The sequence below is a fragment of the Impatiens glandulifera genome, chromosome 5 (assembly GCF_907164915.1).
Source record: "Impatiens glandulifera chromosome 5, dImpGla2.1, whole genome shotgun sequence".
Classification (NCBI taxonomy): Eukaryota; Viridiplantae; Streptophyta; class Magnoliopsida; order Ericales; family Balsaminaceae; genus Impatiens; species Impatiens glandulifera.
Window position 1 is genome coordinate 41,309,948 of NC_061866.1, and position 24,235 is coordinate 41,334,182.

The following is a 24,235-nucleotide window of genomic DNA, read 5'->3' on the forward strand; positions in this document are numbered from 1 at the left end:
GATCCACAAAAAAAAGTTATTAAGTCCATAACTTCTCAACTGAAATTATACATTCACAACTTAATTTATAATAGAAACATTAATTAATTACACATTAGTCTATACTTAAACCGACCCGGCCGGTTCAAATTCAATTAACACCATTAGTAAATTGAACCCCATGTCTATTCGAATCATTCTCATCTTCATAATAAGCATAAGCAAACCCGCCATGCCTAGTAAGATCCATACCCGCCATCTCATCTTCGGCCGAGATCCGAAGAAGTTTCAATTTCTTAAGAATCAAAAAAAGCGGACCCATCGTAACACTAACCCACCCGAATATAACCAAAATCTCGACCACATTCGCCCCCAAAAGCCCCCACCCACCACCCATCAATAACCCAAACGGCCGACCCACCTGACCCGGATACACTTCATTAACATACTTCTCTTCAGCAAACAAACCAGTAAATATAACACCCCAAGTACCACACCCGCCATGAAGTTGGGCTGCCTCAAGCGGGTCATCAAATTTAAACCGCTCCGCCAATTTATTAAACCCGATTAAAACAAGAGACGCTATAAACCCACATATAATAGCTGCCCATGGGTCAACCACGGAGCAACCGGCGGTTATCGCCGCGAAACCGCCTAGTAAACCGTTACAGACGTCGGTTACGTTCCAGTGGCCGGAGAGTAACCGTTTTATGAAGAGAGTTGTTAATCCGGCGGTGGATCCGGCTAGGGTTGTTGTCACGGCGGTTCTTCCGATCGCACTCCATTGACCGTAGGAAGATGGATTTGGATTTGATGTGTATTTCTTCAGGATTTGATTGAATGAACCTGGATTGAATCCATACCAACCGAACCAGAGAAGGAATGTACCAAGAACAACGAGTGAAGCGCTATGTCCACGGAGAGCGATTGATCGACCGCTGCGATCGAATCGGCCGATTCTCGGTCCTTCAATTAGGGCACCGTATAAACCTGCGATTCCACCAACCATATGAACAACACCTGAGCCTGCGAAATCGATTACTCCAGATTTGAAAAGTAAGTTATCTGATTTGAAAGGGGAAGCCCAACCGGTTTCAGACCAGAACCAATGAGAAACTAAAGGATATACAAATCCAGTTAAGAACGATGAGTAAATCAAATAAGCAACGAATTGAGTTCTTTCAGCTATAGATCCACTTGTTATACCCGCAGCGGCGATAGCAAACGCCCATTGATATAAGAAATTGCTGTAATCTAGTTTCTCGTTAGGAAATGAATGTAGAGCGAAGTTATGATGACCGATGAACTCATTTGCTGTTCCGTTTGATTGAACGCCGAACGCGAAGGCGAAACCGAAGAGGTAGTATGAGATTGCTCCGGTGGCGGCGTCGAGGACGTTTGTGAGCATGATGTTCATTGTGTTTTTTGCTCGGACGGAGCCGGCGCAGAGCATTGCGAAGCCGAGTTGCATTGAGAATACGAGGTAGGCGGAGAAAAGGAGATAGGTTGAATCTACGGCGTAGGTTGTGTCAGTGAAACGACTTGAAAAGGAATCTAGTCGATTGCAGATATAGGCGGCGGCGGCGACGGCGCCGGAAGAGTCAGTTGTGTTGGTGCTGAATAATCCGGCGAGTTTTTCCGGCGAGCATGTTGAGAGCTCCATTGATATTTTCAGTCTGTTGCAGGTGGGTGGTAGTGAGCAAAAGAGATGAAGTAGAATCCTATTTGAATGAATGGTTGAAGTAACATTTTATAAATTATTTTTAAATTATTAAAATATTTTCACTTTATTTTCTATAGTATTTTTAAAATTTTAGGTATCACATAATTTAAAAAATCAAATCGAAACAATTAATATATATTTTTTTAAGTAAAATGTTCAAAAATTTAAGATTTGACTTTTTAAGTCATTAATATTTATTCTTTATAACTATATATTAAATATTTTGTTTATATAGTCACATGTTATTAATGATGATATTAATTCTGATTACATTTAATTTTAATAATATTTTAATAAATAAAATAAAATATTTTATTTTATTTAATTAATAAAATATTGAAAAATATAATTTGTTTAAAGACAACGAAAAGAAATTAACCTCAGACAAAATTAAAATATAGAAAGACAAACAAAGAAAATAAATTTCAAAAACAAAATATAAATTGCACTTAAATTTTTAAGAAAGACTATACAACCTTCTCAAACAATAATGAGATAGATTTTTAAGTTTTAAATAATGTCATAATAATGGATTATATGCATTGGTTGATATAATTACTAAAAGTGGGACAATATATTTATAGTTAAATAGTCGAACAAAAAATAATAAAAATAATAATTCAGACACGTCAAATATAATGTCTCAATTCAAACCTCTCAATAACTATCAAGAGACTGAGACATCATTCATTGAATTTCCACTCATGCTCTAAAAAGACTGTAAGTCGTTCCACGACAATGATGCAGAAGAAAGTGAGACGTCGTTTCAACCTCTATATAAAACACATTAGACAATGAATAAAGTTATCCCATCTTTTAGCCTATCGACAACAAGAGTTGAATATTCTCAACCTCCTTAAGAGGTCCTGAGTTCGAGCTCGCGAAAAGACAAGTTCTGCATTTTGTTAATTAGTTAAATGTGTTTGCGGATTATGTGTTTAACCCTATTGTGGTCACATTTTTTACCCCACCAAGGTAGCCTAGTGGTAAACGTTGGCTTAAAGACCAAAAGATCACGAGTTCAAATTTATCTAGAAGCGTTTTGAGTTTAAACGGAAGATTATGGTTGTGGAATGTCATGTTAGTTCTTCTTTAATTTCAAAAAAAATTTTATTAAAATTTTCAATTTTTTCTCCCTTTAAGGATTTCAAACTTTTTTTAATCATAATTCTATCATATTTTTAGTATTAAGAGATTTCTAATAATAAAATAAAATGTATTATAAAATAGAAAAGAGGAGTATTAGTTTAAATATATATATATATATATATATATATATATATATATTTTTTGATTAAAAATTATAATTTAATATACAAATTAAAAAAATATTAGTATTTATTTTAATTACTTTTTATTTAATATTGAATATATTAAATTTATTAATTAATTATATCAAACAATTTTAAATACTAAGTATTTAAAATTTAAATATTCTTATTTGTTAATTCAATTTTTATCTCTAAATATATAAGTTATTAAATACTTAAAAATTATATATTAATTTTTAATTTCATCCTACACTGTCTTAGTTTATAATAAAATAATAAAAATTTATTTAATAAAAAACATTTATAAATTCAAAGGCTGTATTACTTATTTTCTCTATCAACTTTAATTCCTATCTCTCCACTGGAAATAATTTAAAAACAAATTATTGTGATACAGCCAATTCTAATATATTTTTTGTAATAAAATGTTCAGAAGATAAGAGTTTGACTTTTCTATATGCCATTAATAGTTAATTCTTTATAACCATATATTAAATATTTTGTTTATATAGTTGCATGTTATTAATGATGCTATAAATACTAATTACATTAAATAGATAATTTAAAAAATATAATATTTTAGTTATTTTAAAAGATAATAATAAAATATATAAACAAATGCAATTAATACTTAATTTTAATTTATTTGATTTGGTGGTTAATTTATTTTATATTGTGTAATCTTACAAAAACAAATATAACCTTTTAACCAAATAAACTAATAAAATTAGAATTCTGGATCCGATTTCATAAATAGAGTATAGAAAGTAGATGAAATTTCAATAAAAATTATCATTTATTATATAATAATATAACATTATGTTTCCCTCCATTAAAAATTAAATACTAATAAAGCATATTAAGTGAACCATCACTATACAATTTGTATAATTTATTCATATAGGAAAAATAAATATTCATAAGTCAATTTTGGAAAATTTGATTAAATGCCCATCATTATACGCCTAATTTAAAAAGTAGCCCGTCCTATATTTCTACCCCTTAATTAACTCCAAAATTACTTATTTATTCTATCACTTTTATATATTTACCTTTCTTATTATATTTATTTTATTTATTTATTTTAGTTAATTATTAATTTTTTTTATTAAATATGATTAATTAATTAATTTTTAATAAGTTTTTTAACTTTATTTATTTAATTAAAAATACAAAAAATATTATTATTTTTATATTATAATTATTTAAAATATATTAAATATTGAAATGTGTACTAATTTAATAAAATATAAATATTTAATATTTTATTATATTAATTATATATATATATATTTTAAAATACTTATAAAAATTAATTTTTTTATAAATAAAATTATCTAACAAATAAATAAGATAAAGTCTTTAATATATTATATATTAATAATTAGTCAAATTAAATATAATGTTTTACTTAATAATATATACGATAACATTGCATAATATTTTTAATAATATTTTTTATTAAAATATTTCATATCTAATTTTTTAAAATATTTATTTTATATAAAATTATTATTTTATTTTAATTAATTTATTATAATTTTATTATTAATATATTATATTTAAAATTAATTATATATCTTTTAGATTTCTTATCTTTTAATTTCTTAATATTAAGTATTTTAATATATATATATATATTAAAATATAATAAAATATTAAATATTTATATTTTATTAAATTAAGACACATATTTTATATATTTTAAACAATTATAATATAAAAATAATTATATTTTGTATTTTTAACTAAATAAATAAAATAGAAAAAAATATTTAAAATTAATTAATTATATTTAATGATAAAAACTTAATAATTAAATAAAATAAATAAAATAAATAAGATAAGAAAATAAATATATAAAAATGATAGAGATACATAAGTAATTTTGGAGTTAATTAAAGATTGGAGCGGGGGTGGGAAAACTAATTTGCTTTAAAAAAAGGCCCACGGATAAACCTTGCAAAAAGGGCCTTTTGCCATGTGAAATGTCGTTCATACCCCGATAACACATTTACGGTTGATGTGCGAACATTACAAATGCGAGAATCATGTAATACTCGCACATCATCATGCGAGAATTACAAGATTCTCGCACATCATCATGCGAGCATTACACGATTCTCACACATCGTATAATGATTGCACATCAGAGTATAAATTCTAATTCTAATTTTACCCTCATTTTAATACGTTTCAAATTCGATTTCTCCACTCTCCATGACTCCACTCTCCAACGTCTCATTTCAACCTGCACCACTTCAATCGAGAATCGTCCGTCCGTTCGTCCGTCTCGTTTCATCATCGGTCGTCAGTCTGTCCTTCCGTCCGTGTCGTCGTTCTATTACAGGTCAGTTTAGGGTTGTGTAATGTTCTTATTAATGGATAACTTAAATGTATGCTTATATATTGATGAATAATCCTTACTCTTTAGGGTATTTGTAGCTTTTAGGATTTATCTGTTTATATTGATTGTATATGGTATATGTATCCGCATCAGTTCACTCACGAGCATTGTATATTCACGAGCATTGTATATTCACGAACATTGTATATTCTAATGTTGCTTAGTTTTTCCAATGTTGGGTTTATGTGTAATATTATGGTTATTGTTAACTTACGATTATTGTATATTCTCAACTCTATTCGTTCAAGTTAAGCAGCTGAAGACCCATGACTCTTCGTTCTCAAATCGGTTCTCAAATGGTACGTTTATTTTATGTGAACCAATAACAGAACATTTCAATACGCATATAATCATTGAAATGTTTTCAATTGCAGCTCAAGTACTTCTTTACCTTGATGGAGAGTGGAAAATTACGGATTGTAATACTCATTTTGTTCCAAAGTCAACCAGAGGTTTGAATGTTCCCCTAAATTTTACATATGCTAAATTAGTTGATATGATCTATTCTGCTACTAATGTTGATAAATCTAGATATGATTTATTGCTTCAAACCAAGTATAATACTCCGGGTATGGATGACAAATTTTCCTATATAACTGATACCAAACAAGATATGGATGTGAAGTTCTTTTTACTTGAAACCTCGATATCACTCCACCATCGCATTGCATTGTGTGTATCTTTAGTAGAGAATTCACTACCTAGAAACCCAACAAACCCAACTCAAGAAAAGTGTAGTGGTTCCAGCAATTGATGATCCTGACGTATTCCTAAAGTTTCAGCAGCAGGAGACTGTCTTTGAAACTCAAAATGACATAAAAGAAGACCCATGTTTGCGTCTGAATGAGGGGGTTGATGATTGGGTTCCTAGTACACAACCAAACAATGCTTGGGTTGCTAGTACCCAATAAAGCTGCAGTGATTAGGTTGCTAATAACATACCAAGTAGTGAAAATCCGATACTTGAGGCATTAACTTGCAAAATCGGATTGGAAGTCAGTAAGTTGTTTGAGAATAAAAAAGAACTTCAACCGAGGTTACATAAATATGCGATGAATAATCATTTTGAATTCAAAGTTGAGAAGTCAAAAAAAATATTTGGGTGGTTAGATGTTTGGATCAGAATTGCAAGTGGAGATTGCGTGTTGTGAAAGGAAAATCCTCGGAAATGTTTGAGATTCGGAAATTTGTGAAAGATCATACATGTTCAATTGTGACGAGGCAAGAAAATAAAAGGCAAGCAGCATCATGGGTTTTAAGAGAATGCATGAAGAGCAAGTACATGGACCATCACCATGACCACATGCCCAAAAAAATAATGGAAGACATGCAGAGAACTTATGGAATAAAGATGACTTATAACAAACTTGGAGGTCCAAGGAAAAGGCCCTAATGGCGGTGCGAAGAACTGTAGAGGATTCCTATGGTAAATTGCCATCATACTTGTACATATTGGAGAAGAATAACCTGGGTATCATAACAGACATCAAGACGGATGAGCTTGGCCATTTCAGGTATATGTTCATGTCCCTAGCTAAGCCTCTCAATTAGGGGTTTCAAAGCCTCTTGTTGTCCGATATTGTGCGTTGATGTCAGTTATCTTAAGCACAATGTTGGAGGTCAGCTATTGGTGGCGATAACATTAGATGCAAATGAACAACTACATCATGTTGCATTCAGCGTTGTTGATTAAGAGAATAACAACTCCTGGACTTATTTCATGCAAAAACTTAGAGATGCAATTGAATTAGTTGATGATTTCGTCTTCGTATCCGATAAAAACCCAAGCATCGCCAATGCCTTGTGCTTAGTTTTTCCAGAAGCATATCACGGTGCATGTACATATCACATAAATATGAATATTATGGCCAAATTTAAAACTGATCACTACCACTTAGAATTTGATTTGACTTCTCGTGTATACACAATCTCGCAGTTTAATCGGCATTTTGACAAGATCAATGCTAAGGACCCTCGTATTTTCATGTATTTGGAAGATATTGGGTTGGAGAGATGGAGTCGTGCCTTTTTCCCCGGTAAACGATACAATCAAATGACAAGCAATTATGCCGAGAGCTTTAATAGTCAAAGTAGGGAGGCTAGAAAGTATCCCATAACAACCTTAGATAATTATTTAAGATTCACAATACAAGAATGATTTAATAATTGAAGAGAAAAAACGTCCAATCATAAGGAACGTTTATCTCATTATTATAAAAAGTTCTTACGTGATCAAGCTGAGAAGACCAAATTATATAACGTCAATCCATTTAACCGATTCGAGTTTATGTGCATGACGGTGAATCTGATTTTAAAGTTGACTTCAAAGGATTGACTTGTAGTTGTAGGGTATTTGATGTATCTGGTCTTCCTTGCACTCATGCCCTGGCTGCTGCCCGTACCCGTAAATTGGATGCTTATAAATTCTGCTCAAGGTAACGATTTGCTGTTGAATCTATCTAACTAACTAACAAATTGCTCACATGTTCAATTATTATCTTTTTCAGGTATTACTCAATTGAATCGTGGATCAATGCATATGCGGAGACATGCATTAATGTTCATCGTCTCATCAACATCATGTAAGAAAATTCATCTCCATATATCTACTCAATTGAATTAACTCATCTCATAAATTTCTAATTACATTCAAAATATTAAAGAACAATTAAGTCATTCCTCAAATTTTAAACACGATTCAAGGTCATCCAAGTATAATTATGTCAAGATTCAAATCGAGCTAAGAATTATAGAAAACAAACTTACAGATGTTCACGACAAACAAATTTTAGGTGGAATAGCTTCTAGATTTTCTCGCTTGTGGATAGAAAATCCGGTTCTTCGACAATGGATAGGCCGATCTATCAAACGTGGGTCTTTATTCGAATTTGACCTATTATGAGGGCCATTTGATCAAATTTCAGAAAACCAACTGAATGGGAAATCGATAAGAATATTACACATAAAACCAAACCCTAAACCCTAAAATCTACAAATACCCTAAAGACTAAGGATTATCCATATATAAGCATACATTGGAGTTATACATAATATCCAGACTAAATAAGAACATTACACAACCCTAAACTCAAACCCACACCCAAATCCTAAATTGACCTGTAATGGAACGACGACACGGACGAAAGGACGAACGATTCCTGGTTGAAGTGGTGCGGGTTGAAATGAGACTTTGGGCGACTTTGGAGAGTGGAGTCGTGGAGAGTGGAGAAATGTAATTTGAAACGTTTTAAAACGAGGTCAAAATTAGAATTAGAATTTATATACTCTGATGTGCGAGCATTAGACAATGTGCGAGAATCGTGTAATGCTCGTGCGAGCATTACAGACGCGAGAATTGTGTAATGTTCACACGAGAATCGTGTAATATTCGCATGATGATGTGCGAACACTACACGATTCTTGCATCTGTAATGCTCGCACATCAACGATAATGTGTTATTGGAGACATGACCGTCATTTCATATGGTGATCAACCGTGGGCTTTAGACAACTTGTTTAAATTTTTATATTAAATAAAACTATTGTTTTGAAAGTGAATATTGATTGACTTTCATTTCTTATAAAGTTTGGTAGGATAGTACAAATTATATAAGATACTTTTATAAAAATATAAATTATAATTAGGTATAAATAGTTATGTTTATTGATTTAAATTATAAGAAAGTGTATAAGTTGTTATAATTTTGTTTTTGAAGATATAGTATAAAATAAAATGACAATTTTATTATTTTAATTTATTTAATTAAAAATATGAATTTAAAATTAAATTTATATAATGAATATTTTATTTATTCTCTTAATTTATTTATTATTATAAATTATTGTACTATTATTATTTAATATTATTATTATTATACTAATGTAATTTTATTTAAAATATAAAAATTAGCTATAATACAAACTTTAAATTATAATTATATTATTTAAAATTTGTATTTTTTAATTATAATATTTAACTATTTTAAAAATATATATAATATTAAAATTATTATATATAATAATAATAATATTAAAATTAAATAAAATATATTTAATTTATTAGATAATAATAAGTTGTATATAATATTAATAAAAGGTATACTGAAAAATTAAATTTAATAATATAAAAAAAATATGTATGTAACTAGATGAACTAGTTACAATTTTATAATATAAAAAGTATATAAATTTATATCAATGTTAAAAACTTAACTAGCATTATATTAAAACACTGTATAAATTTTACTATACAATTAGTGTTATAATAGAGTACCATATGAAATTCCACCTTAAAAGACTAGTTGTCTTGTAAGTATGTTGATTTCATTTATATTATAAAAAGTATTATAGAAAGTAAGATACTCAAATTCATCATTGTAAAAATCTCATAATTAAACCTTATTTTATTGTTTCAAAATTTCATAAAAATTCTTGTGATATATTTTTAAAATATAAAATGTTACTAATTTAATTTCACGTGTAATATCTTTATTTACAAATTCTTCACAAGTGTAAAAACAACCGAAAAAAAAAATGAATGAGTCATTGACCAAGTCAAATTTGTTTTTATTATCATTCATGCCAACTTACAGTTTTTAATTTTAACTATAAGAGCCCAGAATAGATATCTAGTTTAATTCTAATATTTTTAAAAGACCTCTTTTAACATTATAATTTATTGATATATTTATTTATACATTTAGTAAATTTTAATATTATATATATATATATATAAATCTTTTAAAATAATAAATCAAATTGTTAGAAACTGCCTAATATTGGAACAAAATAATTATATACAAATGCACTTTTTAGGGTTTTTGCATGTTGGGTTGTGCTTTCTTTTGTCCTTTTTTCAGACTTATGCATAAATAAAATGAATAAAAATATATTTTAAATATATTGGTGGAGGTCCAGTTATTTTGGCCCAGGCATTATTGGGCTGATAAATTTTAATCAAATTCGAAGCTATGACGAAAAGTTCCAATATTATTTTGGTCTAAATATTTTTAAATATGGCCCAATCCGGCTAAATTTATTTTAATTATTATTATTTTTAATTTAAATTATTTAAATAACTAAAACTAATCCAACATCTTAATCTTTATTCTTTATTGTAAATTTAATAATTCTCTCTTATTATATTATTTCTTTACAATTTTTTTATCATATATTTCCACTCTAACATTTCTTTTATAGTAAATTTCATCATTCAATTTACATATTTTTTTAATTTTATTTTTTTTATTATATATTAATATTTTATATCTTTTCACTAATAATATATATATATATGGAAAAAAAAACCACTTAGATCTGATTAGCTTAAAAAAATAATAAAATTTTTTCTATCTACTCTTTTTCTTATATTTTTTTTTTCAAACAATAATAACGTGATTCAATATTTCTCCAATTTCCTCTCCATTTCCACTCAATTATTCTCAAAATTACACATATCATTACTATTTTATTAACCCAACTTTTTGAAAAACTGAACAGGCTTTGCCTTTAAATTATAATTTTATTTAATTTTTCAGAAAACTTAACACAATGCACACAATACATAGTCTAACCCTCCTCCAATCCGTTTAAACAAATAATTTTTCATAAAATTAAGCAAAATGAAAAAATAAATTCAACTAAATAAGGTAAAACCTATGACTTTCTATTTATAAAACACACTTTATCTACTAAAGTTACATGTATTTTTAAATGACCCGACTCATATATAGCATGTAGATGCATAGAACAAACATATGAGTTAAGATTTATCGCAAAAGAAACAAAGGGTTCCCCATTAATCGAATATACCACTACTATATAATCGAAACAAATGTGTCATTTGGTTGTGACATATATATAAAAGAGGTAAAATTAGATATCATTTCTCATATTTGTATTAGATAACAATGTGACAGAAGAACACAATTTGTTATTTGAAAAGAAATTCAAATTAGCCCATTTCAATTCATCATGATATATGCATATATATACTTACCAAGATTCAAGAACCCTTTTGTTTAAGTTTGCGATGTTATGAAGCTGTTGTTGCATTCTTTCCCATTCGTTGTCTAGCTCGTTCCATCTTCCTTTTCCGCCATTCTTCCAAAGCTGAAACCAAAATCATTGACGATAAAACAACACATCCATCGTCAATTCAACCAACCAACCAAGTTCGAATCATCAATTGTTATGATCTAGCATTTGCAAAATAAGGTTTCATCACCTCAATTTTTATACCTTTTAGGCTATCATTGTCTGAATAAGATCTGAAATTATTCAATCTCATCATTACATCAACAGCAGCGGTCTGTTTTGTATCCTTTTGCTGCTGAACTATGCCTTGTTCTAACCTTCCTTCTTGTTCAATTTCCCTTACCTATTATCAGAACTCAAAAGCATTGCCTTTTCAATGTCAATGAAAACTAATAGTCTGAATTTGATAAACAAGAAAAGAAAAAGAGGGATCTGACTCTTTTTATTAATTCTACAGGCTCCATTGAACGGCGTAACTCTTCAGATTCCTTTTTGTATCTAAGATTGACTGTATATAAATAGATAAAATTGAATCAGAATATAAACCCTAATCGAGAAAAGTAGAAAAATGTCTGTTGTTGTTAGCTAGAATCAACATAATTGAGGATGATAGATCAGATATGTGTTTATGAAATACTGGAAAGGAATGAAAAAAGGAGAAGAAATTGAAGGGGACGAACCTGAATTAGCGTAGTTGGGATAGAATTTGCGATTGGAAGCGGCGGAGAGAAAACCCTGTAGCAATATTATCGCAGTAATGAGATTGAATAAGCAAACCGCTATCGTCGCGTTCTTGAAAGAGAATCTCTTCTTCCACCATTGCTGCTGCTCCTTTTCCATCGCCATTTCTCTCTCTCTCTTTCAGACCAACTTTGGAGAAAAACTTAAAAAAAATCAAAACAATGAAATGAGAATTTACATTTTTATATAGTAGAATCAAGATTTAGGTATTAGTTACTTAAAATTTAAACTCATTTGAGTTTCACAACGATAAAGGCCTGGAGCGAAATTGGGTTCTATAGGAAATCATATATTTTTAGTTTTCGACATCATTGTCACATTGTCGATGAGTTGGTAAACAATATCTAAAAATGTTAGGTCAAGTGATAACAAACTATTTACCTATATATATTCGAGAAAACTTTACCAAATAATTTTAGAGTGTGTTTGGTAACCCTGGAATTGGCATTGGAATTGGAATTGTAGGGTCCAATTCTAATTCTTATGTTGGTTAGACACTTTAATATTAAGAATTTGAATTAGAATTATCTCAATTCTAATCTTTTTAGGTCGAAATTGTAATTCCAAATTAACATGTTTTTCACGTTCTTGACATATTTAACACGTTTTCACACATTAAACACGTTTAACACGTTTTTAATACGTTTTTAACACGTTTTTCACACGTTTAACATGTTTTCATGTTTGGCACGTTTAACACATTTTTGGCACGTTTAACACGTTTTGGCACGTTTAACACGTTTTTGACCACATTTAACATGTTTTCACGTCTTAACACGTTTAACACAATTTTCACGTTTTTGACACGTTTAACACGTTTTTGACACATTTAACATATTTTTCATATTTTGGCACATTTTGCACGTTTTGACACGTTTAACAAGTTTTTCACTATATTTGGCACGTTTAACACATTTTTGATACGTTTAACAAGTTTTTCACGTTTTTGACACATTTAACACGTTTTAATAACTTTAAAACGTTTATCATGTTTTTGGCACGTTAAACACGTTTTGACACGTTAACACGTTTTTTTTTTTTTTTACGTTTTTTGACACGTTACCATATTTTTGACACGTTTAACAAGTTTTTTCACATATTTGGCACGTTTAAACACGTTTTTTTGACACGTTTTCATATTTTTAACACGTTTAAAATATTTTTAACACATTAAACACGTTCTAACACGTTTGTTGACACGTTTCACATATTTTTTTTATGTTTTTTGACAGTTTCACAATTTTTAACATTTTTAACACGTTTTGACTACGTTTAACACGTTTTTTTTAACATGTTTTGACGAAGGTGAACATGTTTTTCACAGTTTTATTTTACGTTTTTGACAATTTAACACATTTTTGACACAGTTTAACACATTTTGACACGTTTTTCACGTTTTCACATTTTTGGTACGTTTTACACGATTAACACGTTTTCATGTTTTTGACACATTTAATACGTTTTTAACAAGTTTAACATGTTTTTGACACGTTCAAACAATTTTAACACGTTTTGACATGTTTTAACACGTTTTAATACGCTTAATACGTTTTCACATTTTTGACACATTTAACACATTATTGATACGTTTAACATGTTTTTCATTATTTTGGTACGTTTAACACGTTTTGACATAATTAACATGTTTAACACATTTTGACAAATCTAACACGTTTAAGACATTTTGACACATCTAACACATTTTTATCACGTTTAAACGTTTTGGCATGTTTAAAACGTTTTTGGCACGTTTAATGAATATTTAACACATTTAACACGTTTGACACGTTTAAACATACCAAAAACGTGTTTAATCGTGCCAAAATGTAAAAAACATGTTATATGTGTCTAACGTGTATAACATGTCAAAAACGTGTAAACGTGCTAAAAACGTAAAATGTGTGTAAATGTGGTCAAAATGTGTTAAACGTATCAATAATGTGTTAAACGTACCAAAAATATGAAAACGTATTACCATGTCAAAACATGAAAAACTTGTTAAACATGTTTAAAAAGTGTTAAACATGTAAAAAAAACGTTGAAAAACATGCCAAATGTGTCAACGTGTTGTATTTGTAAAAAAATAGTTAAACTTGTCAAAACATGTATAATGTGCCAAAACGTGTAAAATGTCAAAAACATATTTTTTTTTTTGGAAACAACTGTCAAAAAATGTTAAATGTGCAAAAACGTGTTAAACGGTGTTGAAATGTCAAAAATGTGTTAAACATGGCAAAAACGTGAAAACATGTTAATATAATAAAACATGTTAATGTGCTAAAAATGTGTTAAATGTGCCAAAAACTTATTAAACTTGTCAAAACCTGTTAAACAATGTTAAAACGTGTTAAATGTGTCAAAAACGTGAAAAATGTGTTATAAGTGTGAAAGATGTCAAAAACGTGTTAAATGTTCCAAAAACTTGCTAAACTTATCAAAAACGTGTTCGATTGTAATTGAGATCAACGTAGTAAAAATCAATAGAATATATTAAAGTTGAAAGATGGTTAGTTTATATTAGATTAATAAGAGAGAATTAAATTAAATTTAGGTAATTTGGGTAACCCTAACCTAACCAAACCCAAATAAACTCAACGCAACCCAAATTAAACTCAACCCAACCCAAATTAATATTTTAGGTATGGGTTAGAGTTAGGAATTGGGCTCAACCCTATTTATATCTTGTTTGATTACCTGATTAGTTTAATTGGGTTGGTGTAATTATTAGGTTAGTTTAATTGGGTTGTTTAGTTGACTAGATATACAGGGGAACACATTAAAAAAACGCGTACGTCGTACGCGTCGTGATTAAGATGGCGGGAAAATAAGTAATTGGAATGTTGTTATTATTAGGTTAGTTTAATTGGGTTGTTTAATTTATTAGGTTAGTTTAAATGCAAATAAACGTAATAAGAAAAGCTATTATGAAGTTGATATAGCTCCTCTACTCTCCACGTAAGTACATGAAGGATCGATCGGAAATGGTGAAAGCTTGTCCGTCGACGTTGAAGAACATGAAAAAGAAAACTATGGAATTATCGACGCTGTGTAGCGTTGATGTGTGCATCTTATCTTTCTCGGTCGACGGAAGACAAGTGGAGACTTGGCCGAAAAATCCTAACTAACTCAAACCCATTCTCAGGCGATACAAGGAACACCGATCCAAATTACTTAATAATAATAAGAGTGGAGTTGTAGTCGAAGTCGTAGGAACAACTGATCAATTTCGACGACGAACAAGTCCCCGGCCCTGTTCTTGGAATAGAGATTCTATTTTATCGTTGGTTAATGGATTGTCCTCAAATTCTTTAAAGATTTTTTTCGACCAAATCGCAGCAAAGTTTCAGATCATTAATTCCAAAATGGAGTTCCTCAAATCGCAGCAGCAAAGCTTCTCGAATCTTTATAATTTAGAAAATAATGATGGTTATCAACCATTTACAACTATTTTTATTCCGACATTGATTCTAGAAATAATATCACTTCTTGATGGATTCTACCCATCGTGTCAGAAACTATTTGCGTTCCTCCTGTTGTTTCTGATGATCTGTCGTCATTGCCCTGGGCAGGGGACATTATTAATGGTGATTGGCAGATGCACATGAATCAATATCTCAATTTCAATCCTCAAGTCCCCTCCTTCTCAAATACAATAATAAACTAAGCATCATCAAACTAGCTTTTGTCATCTCTTTGTTTTGATGATCAGATGCAATTTGCACCGCCCGCGCAACAATCACAACAGGTCTCTGCATTAATGGACGAGTTTTTGCGCGAATGTTCTTAAGGCGCACCATCCAACTCTTCCATGTTATTAACTTGAATGAGGATCCAAGTTTGATTTTTTTCCCTTATGTACGTTGATTGTTGTATGTATGCTTTAAGGCATTGTAATTTTTCTTCTAATCATAGTTTTCTTATTTGTATTAATATGTTGTAAACGCGTTTAACTAATCAATTGCTACCGGAAATTGGGTTCTACCGGAAATCATATATTTTTTAGTTTTCGCCATCATTGTCGCATTGTCGATGAGTTGGTAAACAATATCTAAAAATGTTAGGTCAAGTGATAACAGACTATTTACCTACATATACTCGAGAAATCTTTGCCAAAATAATCTTACGGATATGAACAAAAACTACCCATCAAAAATTGAAAATATTATTCGAAATATAAAACTTAAAAACGAAAATTACGATCCGGTTAACAAATTAAGAACGAAAAATAAGATTCGATTAAACAATATATTGAATCAAACAAAATACACCATATACTCAAATATGAATAATTGAAGAAAAAAGGAGACACTTTCTCATACTAAAAATTCAAAAACATTATGATTTTCTCGTTTATTGATAAATCAGAAAAACTATTAAGAAGTTGATATAGCTCCTCTACTCTCTACGTACGTACATGAAGGATCGATCGAAAATGGTGAAAGCTTGTCCGTCGACGTTGAAGAACATGAAGAAGAAAACTATAGAATTATCGACGCTGTGTAGCGTTGATGTGTGCATCTTATCTTTCTCGGCCGACGGAAGAGAAGTTGAGACTTGGCCGAAAAATCCTAACCAACTCAAACCCATTCTCATGCGGTACAAGGAAAATCGATCCAAATTACTTAATAATAATAATATAAGCGGAGTTGGAGTCGGAGTCGTAGGAACAACTGATCAATTTCGACGACGAACAAGTCCCCGGCCTTGTTCTTGGAATAGAGATTCTATTTTATCGTTGGTTAATGGATTGTACTCAAATTCTTTAAAGATTTTTTCCGACCAAATTGTAGGAAACTTCAGATCATCAATTCCAAAATGGAGTTCCTCAAATCGCAGCAGCAAAGCTTCTCGAATCTTTATAATTTAGAAAATAATGCTGGTTATCAACCATTTACTCTCGATTCGCCGCCGGTGACATCTCATTTTTATTCCGACATTGATTCTGATGAAATAATATCACTTCTTGATTATCTACCCATCGTGTCAAAAACTATTTGCGTTCCTCATGTTTTTTCTGATGATCTGCCGTCATTACCCTGTGCAAGGGACATTATTAATGGTGATTGGCAGATGCAAATGAATCAATATCTCAATTTGAATCCTCAAGTCCCCTCCTCCTCAAATACAATAATAAACGAATCATCATTAGACTGACTTTTGTCATCTCTTTGTTCTGATGATCAGATGCAATTTGCATCGCCCGCGCAGCAATCGCAACAGTTCTCTGCATTAATGGACGAGTTTCTACGCGAATATTTTTAAGGCGCACCATCCATCTTCCATGTTATTAACTTGAAGGAGGATTCAAGTTTGATTTTTTTTCCTTATGTACGTTGATTGTTGTATGTATGTTTTAAGGCATTGTGATTTTTCTTCTAATCATAGTTTTATTATTTGTATTAATATGTTGTAAACGCGTTTAACTAATCAATTGCTACCGGAAATTGGGTTTTATCGGAAATCATATATTTTTTAGTTTTCGCCATCATTGTCGATGAGTTGGTAAACAATATCTAAAAAATGTTAGGTCAAGTGATAACATACTATTTACCTACATATACTCGAGAAAACTTTACAAAAATAATCTTACGGATATGAACAAAAACTACCCATCAAAAATTGAAAATATTATTCGAAATATAAAACTTAAAAACGAAAAATACTATCCGGTTAAACAAATTAAGAACGAAATATAAGATTCGACTAAACAATATAATGAATCAAACAAAATACATCATATACTCAAATATGAGTAATTGAAGAAAAAAGGATACACTTTCTCATACTAAAAATTCAAAAACATATGATTTTCTCGTTATTGATAAAGCTCATCTACTCTCTACGTACGTACAGGAAGGATCGATCGGAAATAGTGAAAGCAGGTCCATCGACCGTTGAAGAACATGAATAAGAAAACTATGGAATTATCGACGTTGTGTAGCGTTGATGTGTGCATCTTATCTTTTTTGGACGATGGAAGAGAAGTTGAGACTTAGCCGGAAAATTCTAACCAACTCAAACTCATTCTCAGGCGATAAAAGGAACACTGGTCCAAATTACTTAATAATAATAATAAGAGCGGAGTTGTAGTCGGAGTCGTAAGAACAACTAATCAATTTCGACGACGAACAAGTCCCCGACCTTGTTCTTAGAATATAGATTCTATTTTATCGTTGGTTAATGGATTTTACTCAAATTCTTTAAAGATTTTTTCCAACCAAATTGCAGCAAAACTTCAGATCATCAATTCCAAAATGGAGTTCCTCAAATCGCAGCAGCAAAGCTTCTCGAATCTTTATAATTCAGAAAATAATGCTGGTTATCAACTCTTTACTCTCGATCCGCCGCCGACGACATCTCATTTTTATTCCGACATTGATTCTGATGAAATAATATCACTTCTTGATAATTTACCCATCGTGTTAGAAACTATTTGCGTTCCACCTAATATTTCTAATGATCTACTGTCATTGCCCTGGCAGAGGACATTATTAATGGTGATTATGAGATGTAGATGAATCAATATCTCATTTTCAATCATCAAGTCCCCTCCTCCTCAAATACAATAATAAACTAAGCATCATCATACTAGCTTTTGTCATCTCTTTGTTTTGATAATCAGATGCAATTTGCACCGCCCGCGCATCAATCGCAACAACTCTCTGCATTAATGGACGAGTTTCTACGCGAATGTTCTTAAGGCGCACCATCCATCTCTTCCATGTTATTAACTTGAAGGAGGATCCAAGTTTGATTTTTTTTCCTTCTGTACGTTGATTGTTGTATGTATGCTTTAAGGCATTATAATTTTTCTTCTAATCATAGTTTTATTATTTGTATTAATATGTTGTAAACGCGTTTAACTAATCAATTGCTACCGGAAATTGGGTTTTACCGGAAATCATATATTTTTTAGTTTTCGCCATCATTGTCGCATTGTCGATGAGTTGGTAAACAATATCTAAAAATGTTAGGTCAAGTGATAACAGACTATTTATCTACATATACTCGAGAAAACTTTACCAAAATAATCTTACGAATATGAACAAAAACTACCCATCAAAAATTGAAAATATTATTCGAAATATAAAACTTAAAAACGAAAAATATGATCCGGCTAAACAAATTAAGAACGAAAAATAAGATTCGACTAACAATATATTGAATCAAACAAAATACATCATATACTCAAATATGAGTAATTGAAGAAAAAAGGAGACAATTTCTCATACTAAAAATTCAAAAACATTAAGATTTTCTCGTTTATTGATAAATCAGAAAAACTATTAAGAAGTTGATATAGCTCCTCTACTCTCTACGTACGTACATGAAGGATCGATCGAAAATGGTGAAAGCTTGTCCGTCGACGTTGAAGAACATGAATAAGAAAACTATGGAATTATCGACGTTGTGTAGCATTGATGTGTGCATCTTATCTTTCTCGGCCGACGGAAGAGAAGTGGAGACTTGGCCGAAAAATCCTAACCAACTCAAACCCATTCTTAGGCGATACAAGGAACACCGATCCAAATTACTTAATAATAATAATAAGAGCGGAGTTGTAGTCGGAGTCGTAGGAACAACTGATCAATTTCGACGACGAACAAGTCCTCGACCTTGTTCTTGGAATAGAGATTCTATTTTATCGTTGGTTAATAGATTGTACTCAAATTTTTTAAAGATTTTTTTCCGACCATATTGCAGCAAAGCTTCAGATCATCAATTCCAAAATGGAGTTCCTCAAATCGCAGCAGCAAAGCTTCTCAAATCTTTATAATTCAAAAAATAATGATGGTTATCAACCATTTACTCTCGATTCGCCGCCAGCGACATCTCATTTTTATTCCGACATTGATTCTAATGAAATAATATCCCTTCTTGATGATCTACCCATCGCGTCAGAAATTATTTGCGTTCCACCTATTATTTCTGATGATTTGTCGTCATTGCCCTAGGCATGGGACATTATTAATGGTGATTGGTAGATGCAGATGGATCAATATCTAAATTTCAATCCTCAAGTCCCCTCCTCCTCAAATACAATAATAAATGAAGCATCATCTGACTGGCTTTTGTCATCTCTTTATTCTGATGATCAGATGCAATTTGCATCGCTCGCGCAGCAATCGCAACAGCTCTCTACATTAATGGACGAGTTTCTGCGCGAATGTTTTTAAGGCGCACCATCCATCTCTTCCATGTTATTAAGTTGAAGGAGGATCCAAGTTTGATTTTTTTTTTCCTTCTGTAAGTTGATTGTTGTATGTATGTTTAAGGTATTATAATTTTTCTTCTAATCATAGTTTTATTATTTGTATTAATATGTTTTAAACGTGTTTAACTAATCAATTGCTACCGGAAATTGGGTTCTACCGGAAATCATATATTTTTTTGTTTTCGCCATCATTATCGCATTGTCGATGAGTTGGTAAACAATATCTAAAAAATTTAGGTCAAGTGATAACAGACTATTTACCTACATATACTCGAGAAAACTTTACCAAAATAATCTTACGGATATGAACAAAAACTATCCCTCAAAAATTGAAAATATTATTCGAAATATAAAACTTAAAAACGAAAATACGATCCGGCTAAACAAATTAAGAACGGAAATATGATTCGACTAAACAATATATTGAATCAAATAAAATACACCATATACTCAAATATGAGTAATTGAAAAAAAAGAGACACTTTCTCATACTAAAAATACAAAAACATTATGATTTTCTCGTTTATTGATAAATCAGAAAAGCTATTAAGAAGTTGATATAGCTCATCTACTCTCTACGTACGTACATGAAGGATCGATCAGAAATGGTGAAGCTTGTCCGTCGACGTTGAAGAACATGAAGAAGAAAACTATTAAATTATCGACGCTGTGTAGCGTTGATGTGTGCATCTTATTTTTCTTGGCCGGCGGAAGAGGAGTGGAGAAATCATAAAAGCTATTAAGAAGTTGATATAGCTCCTCTACTCTCTACGTATGTACATGAATGATCGATCGAAAATGTTGAAAACTTGTACGTCGACGTTGAAGAACATGAAGAAGAAAAATATGGAATTATCGACGTTGTGTAGCGTTGATGTGTTCATCTTATCTTTCTCGGCCGACGAAAGAGAAATGGAGACTTGGCCTAAAAATCCTAACCAACGCAAACCAATTCTTAGGCGATACAAGGAACACCGATCCAAATTACTTAAATAATAATAATAAGAGCGGAGTTGTAGTCGGAGTCGTAGGAACAACTGATCAATTTCGACGACGAACAAGTCCCCGGCCTTGTTCAAAAAATAGTGATTCTATTTTATCGTTGGTTAATAGATTGTACTCAAATTCTTTAAAAGATTTTTTCCGACCAAATTGCAGCAAAGCTTCAGTTCATCAATTCCAAAATGGAGTTCCTCAAATCGCAGCAGCAAATCTTCTCGAATCTTTATAATTCAGAAAATAATGCTGGTTATCAACCATTTACTCTCGATCCGCCGTCGCCGACATCTCATTTTTATTCCGACATTAATTCTGATGAAATAATATCACTTCTTGATGATCTACCCATCGTGTCATAAATTATTTGCGTTCCTCCTGTTGTTTCTGATGATCTGCCGTCATTGCCCTAGGCAAGGGACATTATTAATGGTGATTTACAGATGTAGATGAATCAATATCTCAATTTCAATCATCAAGTCCCCTCCTCCTCAAATAAAATAATAAACGAAGCATTATCAGACTAGCTTTTGTCATCTCTTTGTTCTGATGATCAGATGCAATTTGCACCGCCCGCGCAGCAATCGCAACAGTTCTCTACATTAATGGACGAGTTTCTGCGCGAATGTTTTAAGGCGCACCATCCATCTCTTCCATGTTATTAATTTGAAAGAGTATCCAAGTTTGATTTTTTTTTCTTCTGTACGTTGATTACTGTATGTATGCTTTAAGGATTGTAATTTTTCTTCTAATCATAGTTTTATTATTTGTATTAATATGTTGTAAACGCTTTTAACTAATCAATTGCTATCGGAAATCATATATTTTTTAGTTTTCGCTATCATTGTCGCATTGTCGCATTGTCAATGAGTTGTTAAACAATATCTAAAAATGTTAGGTCAAGTGATAACAGACTATTTACCTACAAATACTCGAGAAAGCTTTACCAAAATAATCTTACGGATATGAACAAAAACTACCCATCAAAAATTAAAAATATTATCAAAATATAAAACTTAAGAACGAAAAATACGATCCGGCTAAACAAATTAAGAACGAAAAATAAGATTCGACTTTTAAACAATATATTGAATCAGACAAAATACATCATATACTCAAATATGAGTAATTGAAGAAAAAAGGAGACACTTTCTCATACTAAAAATTCAAAAACATTATGATTTTCTCGTTTATTGATAAATCAGAAAAGTTATTAAGAAGTTGATAAAGCTCCTCTACTCTTTACGTACGTACATGAAGGATTAATCGGAAATAGTGAAAGCTTGTCCGTCAACGTTGAAGAACATGAATAAGAAAACTATAGATTTATCGACGTTGTGTAGCGTTGATGTGTGCATCTTATCTTTCTCGGCCGATGGAAGAGAAGTTGAGACTTAGCCGAAAAATCATAAACAACTCAAACCCATTCTCAGGCGATACAAGGAAAACCAATCCAAATTACTTAATAATAATAATATAAGCGCAGTTGGAGTCGGAGTCGTAGGAACAACTAATCAATTTCGACGACGAACAAGTCCCCGACCCTGTTCTTGGATTAGAGATTCTATTTTATCGTTGGTTAATGGATTGTCCTCAAATTCTTTAAAGATTTTTTCCGACCAAATCGCAGCAAAGCTTCATATCATCAATTCCAAAATGGAGTTCCTCAAATCGCAACAGCAAAACTTCTCGAATCTTTATAATTCAGAAAATAATGTTGGTTAGCAACCCTTTACTCTCGATCCGCCGCCGACGACATCTCATTTTTATTCCGACATTGATTTCAATGAAATAATATCACTTCTTGATGATCTACCCATCGTGTCAGAACTATTTGCGTTCCTCCTATTGTTTCTGATGATCTGTCGTCATTGCCCTGGGCAGGGGACATTATTAATGGTGATTGGTAGATGCAGATGGATCAATATCTCAATTTCAATCTTCAAGTGCCCTCCTCCTCAAATACAATAATAAACTAAGCATCATCAGACTAGCTTTTGTCATCTCTTTGTTTTGATGATCAGATGCAATTTGCACCGCCCGCGCAGCAATCACAACAGGTCTCTGCATTAATGGACGAGTTTTTGTGCGAATGTTCTTAAGGCGCACCATCCATCTCTTCCATGTTATTAACTTGAATGAGGATCCAAGTTTGATTTTTTTTCCCCTTTTGTACGTTGATTGTTGTATGTATACTTTAAGGCATTGTAATTTTTCTTCTAATCATAGTTTTCTTATTTGTATTAATATGTTGTAAACGCGTTTAACTAATCAATTTCTACCGGAAATTGGGTTCTACCGGAAATCATATATTTTTTAATTTTCGCCATCATTGTCGCATTGTCGATGAGTTGGTAAACAATATCTAAAAATGTTAGGTCAAGTGATAACAGACTATTTACCTACATATACTCGAAATATTATTCGAAATATAAAACTTAAAAACGAAAATTATGATCCGGTTAACAAATTAAGAACGAAAAATAAGATTCGATTAAACAATATATTGAATCAAACAAAATACACCATATACTCAAATATGAGTAATTGAAGAAAAAAGGAGACACTTTCTCATACTAAAAATTCAAAAACATTATGATTTTCTCGTTTATTGATAAATCAGAAAAACTATTAAGAAGTTGATATAGCTCCTCTACTCTCTACGTACGTACATGAAGGATCGATCGAAAATGGTGAAAGCTTGTCCGTTGACGTTGAAGAACATGAAGAAGAAAACTATGGAATTATTGACGTTGTGTAGCGTTGATGTGTGCATCTTATCTTTCTCGGCCGACGGAAGAGAAGTGATGACTTGGCCGAAAAATCCTAACCAACTCAAACCCATTCTCAGGCGATTCAAGGAAAAC

At 31.0% G+C, this 24,235-nt stretch overlaps 2 protein-coding genes across 2 annotated transcripts; both read right to left on the reverse strand.

Annotated features, from left to right (window-relative positions):
- On the reverse strand, window positions 1-1,684 carry LOC124940134 (ammonium transporter 1 member 1-like). The gene has a single exon (XM_047480618.1). The coding sequence runs from the start codon at window positions 1,640-1,642 to the stop codon at window positions 131-133; it is 1,512 nt and encodes a 503-aa protein (XP_047336574.1). The 5' UTR covers window positions 1,643-1,684; the 3' UTR covers window positions 1-130.
- A 9,554-nt stretch (window positions 1,685-11,238) lies between these two features.
- Window positions 11,239-12,292, reverse strand: LOC124940229. Its single transcript, XM_047480720.1, has 4 exons — window positions 12,097-12,292; window positions 11,854-11,924; window positions 11,621-11,759; window positions 11,239-11,491 (listed from the first exon to the last, which is right to left on the reverse strand). Exons 1-4 carry the CDS (start codon window positions 12,260-12,262, stop codon window positions 11,415-11,417), a joined length of 453 nt encoding a protein of 150 aa, XP_047336676.1. The 5' UTR covers window positions 12,263-12,292; the 3' UTR covers window positions 11,239-11,414.
- Between the last annotated feature and the right edge of the window lie 11,943 nt (window positions 12,293-24,235).